Genomic DNA, 18,334 nt, shown 5'->3' on the forward strand with positions numbered 1-18,334 from the left:
GCCAGAAAAGTAACGAGTACTGTACGGAAAGCTAAATCGGATTATGAAAAGAAATTCTATGAAAATTACGGAATATGGGATTGGAATAACAACTCGTCTTGGATCAGTGGCAGACAGATGTCAGTGTACGGTAGGTGTGAAGCTTAATAATAGTGACAATGTCCCATGTAGCGGTGTTTGAGGCTATCTGGTGTGAAGTCGAGACTAACAGAATGAAATGTGTATGGTGGTGTGTTGCTACACACCTGGCTGCTCAGTTGTAGGAAGCGAAGAAATGCCAATTTAGCCTTATGGGTGACCTTAATTATCCAAACATTGATTTGGGTAGAAGCGAATTTCATAAGAATGAACAGTAATTTATTGAATTGTTGCGAGACAACTTTCTCAAGCAGCATGTGACAGCAGGAGCTCGAGGTCAAAGAGTGTTAGATTTGTTCATAGAGTTCATATGACGCTACAGCAAATAATTAATGTTATTTTGATCAGTTGGCAACAGTGATCATGTCGTGCTTTTTTTTTGGGAAGTATCTAATTATATTGATGTTCCCATTAGAACAGGTTACATGCTGAACTACTAAGCTGGAAATTATGATCAACATAGGAGAATACTCTTTGGTCCCATGATATCATTACTGAATGGGAAAAATGTAAGATGCATGGGAACCTTTGATTAAATGAGACGGTATCTGAATGCAACCCTAGTGTTCGAAGAATAAATAGGTTGGGAGTGAAATGAATGTGCAACCTTATAGGGCATCCACAAGATGATGTTGAACGAGCATTGTGAGAATAAGAGCCAGAGGAGTTATGAAATACACTCGGGCCTCTTTTTATGCGGATTCGAAGTTATGCACCGCATAACTTCAAAACTTATGTACCGTTGTACTGTGCATAATGAACGTGTTGCAGCACATTCTGGCATAGCGTGAGCAGTGAGTGTTCGTAAAGTTTAATTTTGCATGCAAGTCTTTGTCTTTTCATTATCTTAAGTCTAAATTTTGCTAATTTTTATTTTAAAGATTTAATTTGGCTCAATGGAGAAAAAAAAAGCACCAAAGAAAAGCAATTTCTTTGGAAATGAAATTTGCAATTTTAGATCGCTTAGCAAAAGGAGAGGGATCTACGGCGATTGGTAAACATTTTAAAATAGGCGAATCTACTGTAAGATCAATTAAAAAGAATGAAGTTGTAATAAGAAAATCTGTTATTTCTGGCACAAAACTAAGTGCAAATTATCATCATACTCAAGAGATGATTTATTAATTAGAAAAAACGGAACGAGCGCTTGTAATTTGGATTGAAGAATTAACTCAAAGAATTCTTATAAGAAAAATATCAGCTAACGCCTTTTTGTTTCCGTATAGGGAGTAGGCGAGGCTGTTTTCGAGCCCTATCTAACTTTTGGAGACTGAGTGGGTAGTTCAATCTCCACTGGTAGCCAATCAGAGATATAGCTGGCCCAAGGCTATCACTAATTAATCGGCACGCAATGAAGGCGGCGGCTAGTAAGTGTCGCCATCTGGTGGTCCCTAACTCTAACACGTCTGAAAATTGTGGGTTCGACGGCCGATTTTCTTGAGTTTACAGGACGAAAAACACGAGTTTCCGGGAGGAAAAACCCGCTAGCCTGTGCCAGAGATCGATTAACTCTGGAACAGGTCGAGAAAAGGCTTAGAAAAAATTCCTCTAGTCATGCGGTCAAGCGCTATAGAAAAGCTCTTTGGTTTTATGAACAGATGAAGCCATCTACTTCCGCTTCCCAGGCTGATAAAGAATTTTCGGCTAGCAAACGAATGCACTTCAAGAGAAGTTAGCTAAAATTATTGAAGACGGTTGATATTGTCCTCATCAAGTGTTTAATGCTGCCGAAAAACAGGATTGTTTTGGAAGAAAATACCTAGTCGAACTTGCATCGCAAAGTCTGAGAAAAATGAGTGGGTTTGAAGTAAGCAAAGATCGCGTAGCATTGCTACTTTGTAGCAATGCATCCGGGGATCGAATGTTGAAACATCTCCTAGTAGATCGATCTCTAATACCACGTGCTCTAAAAGGCAAAGATCTAAAACAGCTGCTAGTAACAACTGCTGTATTTACTGAATGGTCCAATAATTGCTTTGTACCAGAAATGGAAACATATGAAGCAAAAAGCTCTTGATTTTAAAGTTTTATTAATTGTTGACAATGCACCAAGTCATCCGCATCTAGAACATGCAGGTAGTGTTTTTTCGATCCAATACAACAAGCATTATTCAGCCATTAGATCAAGGCATAAATGCTACTTTTAAAAAAATATTACGTTAAGCACACTTTTCAATTTATATTGGATAAATTAGAAAATGAATCATTAACAGCAACCCATGTTTGGAAAAAATTTTCTATTTTGGATTGCTTAAAATCATGCTGCATCTGCTATCACTGAAATAAGACCACAAACTTCAAGCTGGAAAGCAGCTTGGCCTGGATGTGTTGCAAACAGTGCAACCATCTATATATTATCAGCTGAAATCATTACTTTGGCACATGAAATTGATGGAGAAAGTGTTGATACATTTAGCCAGAATGATGTAGACGATTGCTTGTGGATAATGCCTAAGTGACGATATTATTGGATATCGATTAATTTTAGATATCGTAGAAGATCCAGAAAACGATAATGAAGTGGAAGAAAAACCTGTCCCCCTTACTGCAAATATAATTCGAGGTCTTGAACTGTGCAATAAATTGGAAAATCATTTTCTTGTTAATGATACAAATTCTGAACGAGCATTTAAATTCCAACGTGAGCTGAAGAACTATGTCTGGATATGACGAGCTCTATAAAAAACTAGTGAAATCATCATCGCAAAGTTTAATCACTTATTACATTCTCAGAAGAAAAAAATCAGCACAGAACAAGGTTGAAGCTAATTTTGTTTGTGAGAAACCAGTGCCTTTACCATACAGATCTGATGCGCTGACTTATCTCTTCTGGTGATGAAAGTGATTTCGTACCAGTTTGCGAACGTTGCTGAATATTGTCTAATAGCGACAATTCTGATGAAAAAATGTAAAAAAAAAAATGTTACTTTTCAATAAAATTAAATGAATAAAGCTTTAAAAGAAACTTAGGCACTTATTTTCCTGAATTTTTATAAACTTTTTTATGCGATTTTAGGTTTATTTTAATTCATTGCTTCGGTTTTATGCGGTTTTAGAAAATTATGGAACGTTTCTCTAATTTTTCAACATAAGTTGTCTTTTTTGTGCGAATTTTTATATGCGGTTTTCTGTGGAACGTATCTACCGCATAGAAAGAGACCCGACTGTATATTAGGGGGGATCTAATAGGGGGAGATCCTCCCCCCTGACGACTACGGCGCCCCCACCACCCGAGTTCCGAACTGGTAGGCCGGTTCTCCTTGAATTCTGATAACTCGAAAGGGGTGTTCCTTCCCCCCCCCTCCATTGGCGCCCAACCCCCTGAGTTCCGGATTAGTAGACCGGTTCTCCTTGAATTCTGATGCCTCGAATTTTGAACACTCGAAAGGGGAGTCCCCCTCCCGAGTTCCGGACTGGTAGACCGGTTCTCCTTGAATTCTGATGACCCGAAAGGGAGTTCCTCCCCCCCCCCCCGAGTTCCGGACTGGTAGGCCAGTTCTCATTGAATTCTGATATTTCGAATTTTGAACACTCGAAAGCGGTTCCCCCCCCTTTCGAGTGTTCAAAATTCGCCTGCTGTATTTCTATTCAGGACAGGGAGTAGTCATCAATAACATCATGTTTCAACATAAAGATGAGCACAAATTCACATGGAGAAAAGCCAAGAACTATGTTATTGTTGATAGCAATATCTTCACGCTGGTTCAGGATACTAGTATAGTGTTTAAAATGGGAAGTTATGATTTAGTTCTGAACAGGATGAAACTAAATATCATATTAAAAATGAAAGGGGAAGAAAGTTAAATATAATCAAAGTTGAGGAGCTTTCAGAGGTGAACAGTCAAATATACAAATATTATTCAAGATAAAACGAGTTTGAAAACAAGAACCAAACCTTGAACACCCAGGGTGACTGAAGAAAACATCTATTTAGCCAGGCATGTGGTGAAGCTGTTTGCAAGGATAGAAAAATCAGAATTCTATGGTAATCTCAGGAATTCCAAGAGGCAGTCAAGGAAAAAAGCATATCCAAAGTTACTAAGCCAATCAATCAAAATGTACCCAAAGAGAATACAGTGAAAAAACAAAAAATGGAGCAATGTGTAAAATAAGCTAAACAAAAGTCATGGGGAAATACGATAAATATTAGAAAAGCAGCATATGTTGTCAAGGCTATTGAAAAACTTACAAATAGGGAAAAGCGTACATAGATAAAAGGAATCAGAGATGATCAAGGCAACATGAAAAGTGAACATAAAGATATTATAGAAGTCTGCAGTAAATCACTTTGGAAGATTGATGAAACATGGACAGACAATAGTCATGGCAAATATTCAAGAGGAATGAAAATCAGGGGTACATATCGATCTCTGAGGTACAAAAAAGCCAACAAAAACACGAAAAAACATAGAAAGGCTAACTGCCTTTCTTTGAAAACATTTGACCATAAACTGTTATATACCTCCATATGTGCTCAAACATGGAGTATAGCAGTTCTGCATAATTCAGGTCAATCAAATGGTTGAAATAAAGCTCTCACAGTATCTATAATAAAAAAAAGGGAGGTGGGGGGGGGATAAAACAATATAGTGGCATTTCCTTACTATTGCAGGTCAAATTTATACAAGCATACTTGAGAAAAGGATGGGAAAAACTGAAAACTTGGAGTACAATCTGAGTTCCAGCCAAACAGAAGTTGTCAACATCAGTTTGGCTGGTGTTGACAACTGGCATTTGTAAGGTGGCGGAGTCACAGATCCCAAACATATAGAAGAAATAACTGTGACACCACCACCATACTAATGGCGGGTTAAGTTTGTAGATCTGGAAAAGGCATGACAAGGTGCCAAGAAAAAAACTGTTCAAAATGCTACAATTTAACAGGATAAATGGAGGATTATGAGTAATACATACACAGTATTTGAGTTGTAAGTCAGCATTTTGAATCAAAGAAGATTCAATAAGGGGGTTTGATGAAAAATCTGGTATGTGACAAGAGTGCACATTATTTCTACTGTTATTCATCCTCTATATAGATATTATGAAAGAACATGTCATTAGGCTTGACATCAAGATTGTAGATGTTAATCTCAGCTTTTTATGCAATGTTATATTCAAATCCACTATAAGCCTGCCAGATTCCTTTAGTACATTGAATAACTACTATACTTGCCAGCCTGGTTGGCCGAGTGGTTAGCATATCCGCTATACAGCCAAAAGGCTGCAGGTTCGAATCCCGCCGTGGGCATGGATGTTGTGATTGTGTGTGAACGTACTAGTGGTGGTAGTCAGCAGTAGATGGCATTAGTGTTAGATGATGAAGGTTGGCAGAGTAGTGAAAAGAAGAGTTGTAGAGTAGATGCCCTTCCTCGATGAGTCTATGGACTCCCTGGAGGTGTGATGTAATAATAATAATAAAAATTGCAAAACTGGTATATTGTAGCAAGTCAAGTGAATAAATTTATACAGAATAAGAGAGAAATTAGTCGCACCACTTTTGAGATTAACTATTTCACCCTTGGATGGGAAAGAAAAAAAAAAAAATTAGATTTATGTCCTAGGCAGGATTTGTACTTAGGTTTTTCCTTTCAAAGGACCTCTCTGTAATAGTAACTAAGCTATGGAGACACCTAAAAAAGTTTGCACATATCTTTATTTATATATGATATAACCACATGAAAGAACATATCTTAAAGCCCTTTTAAACCCATGTTTCATCAAATTGTAATAATTTATTCTTTTTCTTTTAGGATATATAAGATGACATAAAATTCATTTTTGTTCTAGATGTTCATCAAAACTTTCCAGAATCCCCCCACCCCCCAATACACATGGTTTAAAAGTATAGCATTGCATTAAAATTTGAACATTTTCTTCAGTCTCACTAAAACTTCATTACTGTTTCTTTGTTCCAGTGTTATATCCAATATAGTAAGTGCTATCCAGATTACAAGTTGTAAGATGTCTCATGTTTCTACATGTTTGAATTTTATTCAAACATGCAGGAACATCCCAACTATTATTTCAATTAATTATGTACTCCCATAATAATATGCCTTGTTATTTTACTATCAGAAAAATAAAGTGAATCAGTAGTGTATAACAGGTACTTATTTATACATAAAAATACAAATTAAAAAAAAATTCAATCACAGCTCAATCCTGGGACTAAATATTTTTTTTTTATTTTATGGTCTAAGTTACAAAAATAACAGGTGACTATAGTGTTTGTAACAGTATATAAAGTGTAGGCTAATTCTTATGCTGGTATGTAACAATGCAACCTGACTCAACACAATCTTGCATTTACAACCCGGTTTATATATATATATAGAGCTAACAGTTAGGTGAGATTGGATTATTGGCAATATTATAGCACAGGGCAGTGATGGCAAACCTTTTCATTTTGCATTTCAAGTGACAAAAAAAAAAACAATAAAACATTAATTACAATGGTTAGATGTTTTCTGCTACCCTGAATGACTTCCACTGACAACAACAGCATAAAATTCAACTAGCATCACTTTCAGTCAACAGATTTTGGACAATGTTTATAAGGTATGAAGAAGCTTTATAAATGTAATCATGCAGTGCTATCCAGAATATATAGTTTCTACTATTCATACTGTCTAAAACAATATTAAATGAGACATCCCTGTGAAAATCTAATTTGAAAATGAAAATTTTGAGACTGCCTTTACAATTTTACTGCTGATTTTTTTAAAAAAAAAGTATGTGTGTGTGGAAGGGGAAATTTGAAAAGAAAATACATAATGCATGTTTAATAAACAAAAAAAAGGAGCAAGATTTCCATGTTTAATAAGAAATAAAAAGGCAAGACTTTCAATCAAAAATTATTTTTGTTTAATCTCAATATTCATTCAACAATGCTGTTGCCACTTAAACTCAATAATTAAGAAAAACACAAATTGCTTATCAGAATTTCATGAAGAAATTCTGATAAGCAATTTGTGCCAAAGATTCTGTTAAGAAGCTTTCCCAATATTTTTAAGAAGGAACTACAGATTGCTGTAATTTCTTCTCCAATTTGTGAACTTACACATTAACATACAGTGGCATTTCTTTTACCAGAATCTATGATGCACACTAACATTAGTATCATAAACCAAAAGGCTTTAATGATAAGCATTAAGAGCCTATAACATTTGAATGCTTGCAATCTAAAAGAAGTAAATCAGATATTTAAACTGATGTTTGAAAAGTTATTCTAATGATAATTCCTTTAAAAAATAGGAAATAGTTAAGTCGTATCTTAAAATACAAGGAACCCTCACCTAACGTGTTATCCCGCCAATGTTATAACATTTTGATAAATCAATACAAAAAAGCAATGAACGATTAAAAACGCAAGCAAGCTGTTCTGCAATATCAGCCAATAGCTTTTCTCATCTTAAGAGCACAATGATGACTGAAATGGCAAATCTATATGGAAAGATAATTTACTTCAGCATTCTATAAAGTAAACCAGCCCAGCAGTAGTACCTGAGCTTTAGTTTCAAGTCAAGTCCATGCAAAAGAGCATCAAAGTAGCTGAGCAATGAACTCAGATTTCTTGGTTATTATTTCTTCTTATTTTTTTAAATTATTGTATGAGTTAGTGTTTAGATTTTATGAGATTAAATTATTTGGATGCTTACGAGAGTACTTTCTATGCTGAAATACGTTTTATGATATCTGTGAAAATGCAGTCATGTTAAGTGGGGTCCCCTCCATGATGAAATTATTAATAACCATGACCACACCTTATTAATCATATTGTATAACAGAATAACAAAAGAACAACATTAATTTGCTGGCTTATGCATTGTGAACATAAGTTACAATATGAAATATCAGTTTTTCAATCAATATACATCAGTTTCAACATGAAAGACAAAATTATTTTGACCAATTCCTGTACTTGCATTTTACCATAGCTTAAAGCTTATACCTGCTTCGCTAACATTTGATCCTAACATTTCCTAACATTTGATCAAAGTATCATTATAGTTGCAAGATTTAAATAGCTATCTGAAGATGTACAGTACTCTAGATATGAAATTATTTCAACAGAAGTGATATGAATGTTGAGCATTTTGATAAAATTTTCTGTTCATTACAAATATTACATTTTCAGTATTTTGCAAAGTGATATTTTACAACAGTAAATCTTCACACAGAACAAAACTAGGCTTTCAACACAAGTCATAAAACTTCCAGTTCATACAAGAGTTTGAAATAAGACATATCCATTCTTAATAGTAAACTGAAATCTTTTGTGGTGTTTAATACTTCTAGTTACTGTATATGATGGTTACTTTGAGTTCATGCAATAGGTTAGCCATCACTGGCATAGGATAATCGTACCCACGTCATGTGAAAACTTATCAGCATTATTCCATATTTCAACATATATATAATATACAGCTAATTTGAATTCACAAGTTCCAAAATTTTTTACCACATTACCTTTTCTACATAATAGTATTTTATCAAAATACATAACATGCTAATCTAAATGCAATTCTGAACATTAAAGTGCAATACTATTATTTTTAATTGGTCTTATATAATAAAGAAGTTGCTGCCATTTACTTCAGTTATTGCCTTATTATTTACACACACATATATACACACAACACACACAGATATACATTCACCATCTATTAACCACCCAGCCATTCAAAATTTCCTGAGGTTATGATTTTCTCCCTCACAAGGATGCCTTAAAAATGTCAAAAAAAAAAAAAAAAACAATGTTATTAGAGGGCAGTAAATGGTATTAGTGTACCTCTATCTATGGCAGGCAGTTTTGAAATATTTGGCATTGCAAGAGGATGGATGGTCCACCAAGGTCACTTGTCAGCCTTTGTTTTGACACCAGTTTTACAACATATACAAAATAAAGTGATAGCATGTGATGAGACCTATAATCAATGCAAACCAGTGTATCTCAACCGTTTTAAACACAATCCAATTACCTCAATATAATATTCTGATTTACAAACCAACATATTTTGGCAGTCATAATTTCCATATTTCAATGTTAGCACTCAGCTATTCATTTACTGTACAACTTCAAACTAGCTTTTCTTCCTTTTTTCATTTATCTCCTATTCTTGGAACAAACTTTCCTTATGCAATTGATAAAGATCACAACCTACAGATATTCAAATATGATATAAGAATATGTGTAAGTTATTTACAATTATACCAGGTTCTGTCAAATCTTGACCACAGCCATAAAAACCTTTCATTTGAAGTTACCATAAATAAATAGTCCATGTACTAAAATATAGCAACTATAATCTATTTTCTATATTTTATGTATAAACCAACCTATAATTTAGTTATATTTAACAAGCAATTAAAATGACACTTGAGAGCATGCAAAATTCAAGACTGCAGCAGAATTAAAAATACTACAATATGCCATAAGCTATTTGGTCCCAGTGATTCCTAAACTAAGAAGCATAATATGCTTCAAAAGAGTATGCAAATGGAAGTGCATCAAAACATGAGCTTTTTTATTTTGCTGCAAAGAAGGGATGTATGAATGAATTAAAATTCATTCATTCATTCATGCACCTTATCTTTTACAAAAAATATTCAGAAGGAATTTGAATCACACGTAGAATCACCAGCAGTTCTTTAAGAGAAAGGCTTCTCATTATATAAAAGCCTTCAAGAATTATAAACACGTTAACACAAGAATATTTTAATGTTTGCCAAATATTTCAGTCTGAAACTAACAGACTATCCTCAGTGGCTTGATAATTGGGCCGTCAACATGTTTGGTTGCCCTTTAACGAGTAGTGAAACACTCATCCTCTCAAAAGGACATGATTTTGCTATAGTTCCTAAAAAGATTCCTTATTTAGATTTACTGGTTAACATTGAACAGAACCTTGGCCATCTTTCCAGTGAAAAAAGGCTAATTCTCTCCACCTAGAAGTTGCTTCTACACTACTTAAAGCCAAGCTTCCTCCTTCCAACATATCCCCTTCTGAAAAGAAAGCGCTACATTCCTTAAGAAGCAACAGTAATTATGGATTCTTCAAACTACAGAAGAAAAATTTCTCTTTTACTTCGAGATCGTTCAACATACCAAGAAATTGATCATGAACCCACTAACAGGCAACTGAAGAAATTAAATTCCCTTCTAGATGAGGTGATAAGTTTAGATGCAGGCACGATAGAAAGGTTAAAAACATATTTTGCAAGACCTCCTAGATTTTATGGTCTACATAAAATTCATCCCATCTTATAGTTGACTGTATTGATTCACCTACTTATTGCATAGCCAAATATTTAACGAAATTATTGAAATCACATATAGGCAAATCATGCTCTTTTTTGAAAAACTCTTCGGATTTCTTAAATAAATTAAAAAATATCTCATTACAACTTACCTATCTTATGGTGAGCTTCAATGTAGAATCTATATACTAATGTACCTCTCAAAGAGACTTTAAAATTACTTGCTGACATCTTCCCACAAGATATCATAAAATTATTCAATTTCATGATGCACTCTGGATATTTCTTATGTCAAAACAAATTCTACAACCAAGTGGAAGGAACGGCTATGGGAAGTCCAATTTCATCGGCTTTAGCAAACTTTAATTTGGAACATCTAGAAGATGTCCTGTTTTCATCTATGTTCCCTCAACCAACCTTTTGGGTGAGATATATAGATGACATCTTTTCAGTGTGGCCTCACAACAGATTCCTTACCTTCCTTTTTAGCCAAAATCAATTCCTTACATCCTCATATTAAGTTTACCATGGAGATTAAAAAAGACAACAAGTTATAATTTTTTAAAATCCTCCTCATCCGCTCACCTTCAGATATTCTGACAACAACAGTTTTACTGGATATTACATTCTCAAACAATCTGCCCATCATCCTTATCAAAAAACAGGAATCATAAAATGTTTAATTTGATGAGCTAGAACTAATTGTTCAACTCCCCATAAATTACAGAAAGAACTTTCAACTAACAAACATCACATGAAATTAAATGGCTTCTCCAAAAAACTACACAACATCTGTTCGATTCCTACAATCCAATCCAGAACAACAAAGAATCAATACAGCGAGTTCCAATTCCATATATTTCCAGGATTTCAGAACCAATTTCAAGAATTCTGAAGAAATATGATTTAACAGCCACTTATATCCCTATTAACAAAATATTCACTTATTTCCCCTCTTCTAAAGATAAATGCTCAACTATGTCTCTTCTGCCTGTGTATATCAAGTTCCTTGTAACTGCAATCTGTCGTACTTTGGACAAACTGGATGCTCTATAGAAAAAAGAATACAAGAACATCAATCATACATTCTTCACAACAAATCCGATAAGTCTGGATTGGCACAACACGGGATAGAGACAAGCCACAACATTCTCTGGTCCAAGACTCGCCTTCTACACAGATGTCACTATAAATTCGAATGCCTATTCAAAGAGAGTGCTGGGGCCTTACTTCAACGCCCTAACTTGAATCGAAATGACTGTATATCCTTGTCAAAAATATGGGAAAGTTTAATCTGGATAACACACTAAAAAAAAAATTTTTTTTTTAAATTGAGACCTTTACTTCTTACATTAGTCTAATGTTATCTTTAATTGAATTTATAAATTAAAATTGTTATGAAATTGTGAATTAATACCTATAATTTATTCATCACTCTGATGAAATTTCTCCCTCTTTAATGCTTAGCAATGTAACATCACACTGCTCGTTCTACATTTGAATGATCAACTGTTCATATTCCACCTTGTAAAAACTATTCCTATCAAGCCACTGAGGATAGTCTGTTAGTTTCAGACTGAAATATTTGGCAAACATTAAAATATTCTTGTGTTAACGTGTTTATAATTCTTAATTTAATATCACAAGTGTTTCTCAAGAATAGAATAAAAGCCTTTAGTTCTGTGAACCCATTTCAAAACATGTTTTGAAACAGGTTCAATGGAACTAAAGCTGTATTATATAATTCTTCTCACACTGCTTACTTATTACCTGCAAATTGTATTATTTGAGCATTGCTTTATCCATTTGCATTTAGTGCTGCTCCATTTCAACATATCAACTTTTAAATATTAACATGTGTGCATCAAAGTACAAAATTTGGTAAAACAGACATGGAGACATGAAATTCTCAAGCAATCAGGAGTTATCACAATGAAAACTGCAGTGAGACAAAACCTCTTGAAGACCATGGTCAGGTTGTTTTTTACAATCATGATGGGTTAGTGGTAGAAATATCTGACAAAAGGGTTAATCAGACAACATTAGCATTGCTGCAGTATTCAAACATTTGAGAGATGACATAAGAAGAAAAACTTAAAGACCTGTCAGAAAATGGAAAAACTGTTACCACAACAATGCCTACTTCATTCTTGTTTGTTAGTCTCTCCTGCAAGTTCTACACTCAACCATATTAATCACATTGAATCAATCCAAAAAAACTTCAACACTACCAAAATCCCTAGACAAACATATGCATTTACTTATTAAGTTTAGTTAGGTATTCTATTAGTAAATGAAGAAACTCGTGAACTATTAATACCGTAGTAAAGTTAAACAGTTTTGAGTGGAGGTAGGTTCTTCCCTTTATCTTGTATCCTTTCAACCGAACGATGAGTTAGGTCTCAGAGGTGGTGGACAACCCCACTTCCTCCCAAAAACTGTTTTGTTCCTCAGTTTAGGCAAACTTGTCCTATGAATACACAAATAAATACTTGTCCTCAAGGGATGTAGCAGAAGAGAAGTACGCTGGCTGCATTAACTCGCTAAGACTGCTAATCAGGGACTCTACCCACCCTATGAGATGGATGGGTTGAAAGTTCTCCCCATGAGAAGCATTAGATTCTTACGCTGAAAAACAGACAAGATGATTTACAGACTACACAATTTACAGACACAGCTGACAGAGTGGAAGCCCTACTATAATAGAAGTAATGCACATTTTAATGCTTCATGACAAAAAAGTTACATTAAAACTGCTTGTTTCTTTGTCATGAAACAGAAATGTTATTTTCCCAAAGATAAATTACTTTATGTGTGTGCACGAGTCTTTATCTAAATATTTTTCTCAAAAATAGAACCACTGTTGTTTTCTTTACCTTGTCAGGTTACTTTCCTCCAACTTCTGAAAATACTAGCAACAGCGATATTAAACTAGAAATTCAAAGCTTGTTCAAATAAACGGATAGTTGAAAGAGAATGTACTAACTACTACTTCATAATTTGACTGAAATTTTATTTCATGTGTTGAAAAATACTTTTTATGTAAACAGCAAACTTGAGTTCTACTAAATAATCATTTTGTAGAAAGATTTGATGCATTGACCTTATTTAATGAAGTTCATGTCAAACCTCAACAAAATGTACACAAATGCAAGAGGTCATTATTATATATCTGTCAGGCTTATTATAAAAACTGTCCTGGTTACTTTCCTCATACTATAGTATATCTTTGGTGTAACTTATTTCTCATCAAGGTATTAAATGATGTATGTCCATTGCTGCCTTGATAACGTCATCCACATACCATTATTATTAATAGAAAAAAAAATCGTTATTTTTCTTTTTTTTTGTTTACAGTACATCATGCATATTCACTATTTTTTGCAGTGATCAACCAATTTCTTACTGCTGCTTTGGAAGGTACTAGTGTAGGATGTATCAATTTTTTCTTCTGCTACTGCAGAAATGCAAGTGATATCATAAAAACAGAGCTAGGCATATTCTCATTTTTTAACATAATTAAACAAAGTTAATACAGGTTAAAACACAAAGGTTAACAATTTAAAAATATTAATGAATGGAATGACATTAATTTATTAATGTCATTCCATTAATAAATTTTTATTGCCAGAAATTTTATTGGTGTTTAATCAACAATAAATTTAAGATTTCTATGGAACTTTTTCTTAGTAGGTGATAACACTGAAGTAGACCAATCACAACAAAGATGGTCTCGGGATGAGAGGAGGTATAGTACCTGAAAAGTTATTCTATATACATCCAAATGTAAAATGTAAATTGTCTCAAACTGAGTAGTGCTTACGATAAAGAGCCAAGAGGCTATTTTTAACCTAACAGTAGTGCTTAACTTAAAATCCAAACAAAGAAGTGCATCATCACTAGATAATTATATAATACTGAATGCAGGGTAATCCTACCGCTTGTTTATACCGCACCCCCCCCCCACTGCCAAATTACACACACACGCTAGGGGTGTTGCCTCACCCATCAAACCAACCAGCTACTAATACACAAAAACACTATATAGATGTATATGAAGAAACAAATGGTTTGGCAAGTGCAAGAAATTTTAATGATCTGGTAATGTTTTTTAAACTTGAATTTCTCCAATTCAGCACAACCAAAATATTTTTGTTTTCTACCATTTTCTTTCAAAAACTACAAAAGACAAAGGATAGTGTATTTTTTTTTTTTAACAAAAAAAAAAAAAAAAAAGGTGAACACAATGGAAAAATGACTTACTTGGAAAATTCAATTTTTTTTTTTTCACAGCTCATTCAAAAATTTTAGGTTAGATTACTTCCAGTGACTGCACACAGAAAGCTTTCCTTGAAAAATTTCAGCTTACTATTCAGATGAGAAATGTGTTAACATTTGGAACTATAATTCACTCATCAGGAAGCATGCGTTTATATATAACAACAAGTGTATTCTAAGGCTTGATGTGAATCTGTTGTAAAACAGTGGTATGAAATTTTATTGCTGTTTAATTAATAATAACATTACTTAACTGGAGGAAAAAAATTAGAATATATAGATTTACACATAAAACTGAAATAAATAAACAGAACTGTAAAAGACAAGCTCATAACTCACATCATGGCTGGGTGATTAATTGATTCAATTCATGTCCAAATAAACTGCATTACCCAAAGAGACATTTCAGAAAATTAACTGTAAATAACATACTTATTGAATTAAAATATCAAACAAGAACCTAGATAATGCACAGTTCAGGTATATATTCAATCATATATTTCAAAAATTTGGCTCCAATTTATTTTGGATAAATCTAGAGTAAACTGGCTAAAACCATAATTAGTTAAAATAGCGTGATAAGACCCACTAATATGGAATTACTGCAAAAACCAAAGAAAATTTTGTTGACACAAAATTAAATTTATTATACAAATCTATAAACATATCACAAATTAAAAACTGGTATTTATCCAATTGTGTCAAACTGTTTTGAAACAAGCTATTTTCAGCTAAAAATACAACATAATTAAGATGACAAAATCTAAATCTAGAGAATGAAATTTCTGCAGTGCATCATTTATGAGAGTAAGAAACAAATTAAATAATGAGATAATTATTACAATAGAAATTATTACATGATGGCTTAGTCCATTCTGCCAAGTTAAGGATATGGCACTTTTACATTATTGTACAGCAAAAATTCATTTTCAAAGGAGATGAATTATGTTGGCCAACTTTCAAGAAGAAAAGGAAAACAACTGGATAACAAAACAGATTTTGAAAAATGACAGAAATCAGTTTTAGAAAATATTATACACATAAATTTAGACAGCCCATAATATACATTTATAAAATGCCTTCAGAAATGGCAGCAGTCTTCCTTGCAGTTCATGAAGAATTTCATGTAATATTTAGATATCATAAGAAGATAAATAAGTGAGCAATTATTTATGATTAGATCATTAACATATTCCAAGTATGCTTAATTTCAAGTCATGTCCCAAGTATTATTGTGGATAAAGAGAAAATGAAAAGAAAAATATGTTGTGGTAACGATTTTTCCAGTGGAATGAACTTTATTTAAAAAAAAAAAAAAAAAAAAAAAAAAAAAAAAAAAAAAAAAAGGGGTGGGGAGTCACTCCCCAAAGGAAAACTGGATAATTCTGAAAATACATATCTCAAGTGAACCAAAATTATATATCAGTATCATCTATATTATGTGCTGAGCAAGAAAAAAGCTATTTAGTATACATCTCAAAAGGGAAACAGTCAGATCTCTATATCATATTAATTCACATAAGATATTTTTAGATTAAAGTTTCATGTGACCAAATCTTACTAGCATCATCATGAATATTTCGAATAAATGGATGAATAACTGGTGAGTGTGGTTATTCTTAGGAGCAACACACAGACGGACAACAGCTGACAAAATACTTTATTCAAATAACTGTAAACTTGTGCACACATTATTGGTTAAAATTCATCAGAAATGTAACTGCTTGTAAATGTTTAACAAGACAAAATTTTATATTTGTGGATGTATGTGTGAGCAATTTTTTTTTAAAGTGTTGAACAATTCTTTTCCAATTGTTCTTTCAATCACTAATTATGTTTTAATATGGCCTCCAAGAGGGCAAGAACCCAGAAATAAAAAAAATGTACATTAAGCACTGATCTATATGACGATACAATAATCGGCAATAAACAATATTGTGCTGAATATCAGCAGCATTTATGACTATACAACAAAATAAAAACAGTGGATTATGCTAATATAACACCCCTCATCCCTCCCTCCCCTATGCTAATTTGTATATATTATTTTATAAACATGCTTTTAAATAGATAACATTTCAAATATTTTCCTCCCTCTTGTGCCAAAAAATTTACACATCTTTGGAACCATGATTCTGGAATGTTTAAAAAGTTTTGATTATATATAGACAAAAATTTGAGGGGGCAAAAAAAGAAAAAAAAAAAACATTGATCAAAATGTTGGCATAATGCAGGAAATATTCCGTATAAAGTTTATAACAATAAGGTTAAAGTTCAATATATTTCAAATATCAGCTATCATAATCTCTACAAAAAGTTCTCTACAAACCTCAACAATTACTCTGTGCCAAAGCACTAATGAAAAATCCACGGTGATAACTAAATATGGGCTTATCTACATCTGAAATGAAACCATCTACAAATAACCAACAATTATATGTATACATTAAATGCCACACTTCAGAAATGGCAGCATTCTTAGTGATAACTGGAGACCGAATTAAAAAAGTTTCAGTGGAGCAGATTAAATTGCATATTTGGGTTAAAATTATACAGATAACATATTTGAACACTATCAATCAGCAAAATTCATTATCCTCTCTTTCTTCCAGAAGACATCGTTAATCTGGAGTTTCATTTGTTGAAGTACACATTTAAAAAAGATAAAACAAAAAAGAAATGCTGCCATGTCTGCAAGTTCACAGTGTTCAATCTAAAGTACACATGTACATTTGGGCTGATAGGTGCTTCCCAAGACAATGTAAAGCTGTAAAATTCATAAAAAGGCAACAAAAATGAGCACATCAGTAATATGTTTCTCTCTCTACCCAACCACCTGGATTGCGTCTCAAGATAAACCTTCGCACCTCATCATATACAAAAATTAACAGTGAGAATGGCAGTGCAGGCAGCCACCAGTTAATTCTGCAAAAAAAAAATATAATAAATTAACTTAGTAGTTTATAATTGTAGCAATAATTAGAGAATGAAGAAATTAAATTTCATAGAACACATGATTTCTGATTAGGATTACAAGTTTAGTTATTCAATCTTTCTTTTGAGGTTACATGGTGATCAGCATTCATATTTACAAATTTAGGGACACAAAATACATGTGTTGAAATGACAACTGACATTTCGACCCCTGTATTGAGGTCATCATCAGAAAAATACACGTGTGTATGAAATCAAGCTACATGCTCTTGCACTCTACAAAGGTAAATTGAATCTACACTGTTAATTGATCTTTTACTTAGCCTGACCTCTAGTGGTAAAAAAAAAAAAAAAAACTCCCGTACTAAGCTTTTCTTCTGGATTTGTACAGTTCAGGTTGCTATTGAAAGTTTAAAAACACTTCACCAAGTCTTCTTGTATTGAGATCTTTCTTTGGCTTGTTCTGGTTGCTACACCTTCGGTCCAAAAAGAAACCGAACTTTTGATAGAAAATAAAACACAGGCCAATTATAATTATTCAAATCATTTATTTCAATCAATATAGTCTCTCTCAGTTCGATATAATGTTTGGCACAGTCAATTAATTCGTTAAATGAGTTTTTTTATATTGGTTTTTGGGATACTGTTGAGGGTGGTGGTTACTGCCACTTGAACATTTTCAATGGTGTCGTATCGCTTTCCCTTCATCAGCAAATGAAGTCGG

At 33.1% G+C, this 18,334-nt stretch overlaps 1 protein-coding gene across 1 annotated transcript in view; it reads right to left on the bottom strand.

The window, feature by feature from the left end:
- Positions 1–16,318: 16,318 nt before the first annotated feature.
- Positions 16,319–18,334, bottom strand: part of LOC150093890 (sodium/potassium-transporting ATPase subunit alpha-like) — a 315,026-nt gene continuing 313,010 nt past the window's right edge. Inside the window, exon 20 of the mRNA XM_090412547.1 lies at positions 16,319–17,601. Coding sequence (XP_090268673.1) covers positions 17,481–17,601 — 121 coding nt within the window. The 3' untranslated portion in view covers positions 16,319–17,480. The remainder of the gene's footprint in view (positions 17,602–18,334) is intronic.

Source organism: Typopeltis vanoorti, chromosome 23, assembly GCF_054136105.1.
Source record: "Typopeltis vanoorti isolate ZY-2024b chromosome 23, IOZ_Tvanoo_1.0, whole genome shotgun sequence".
NCBI lineage: Eukaryota > Metazoa > Arthropoda > Arachnida > Uropygi > Thelyphonidae > Typopeltis > Typopeltis vanoorti.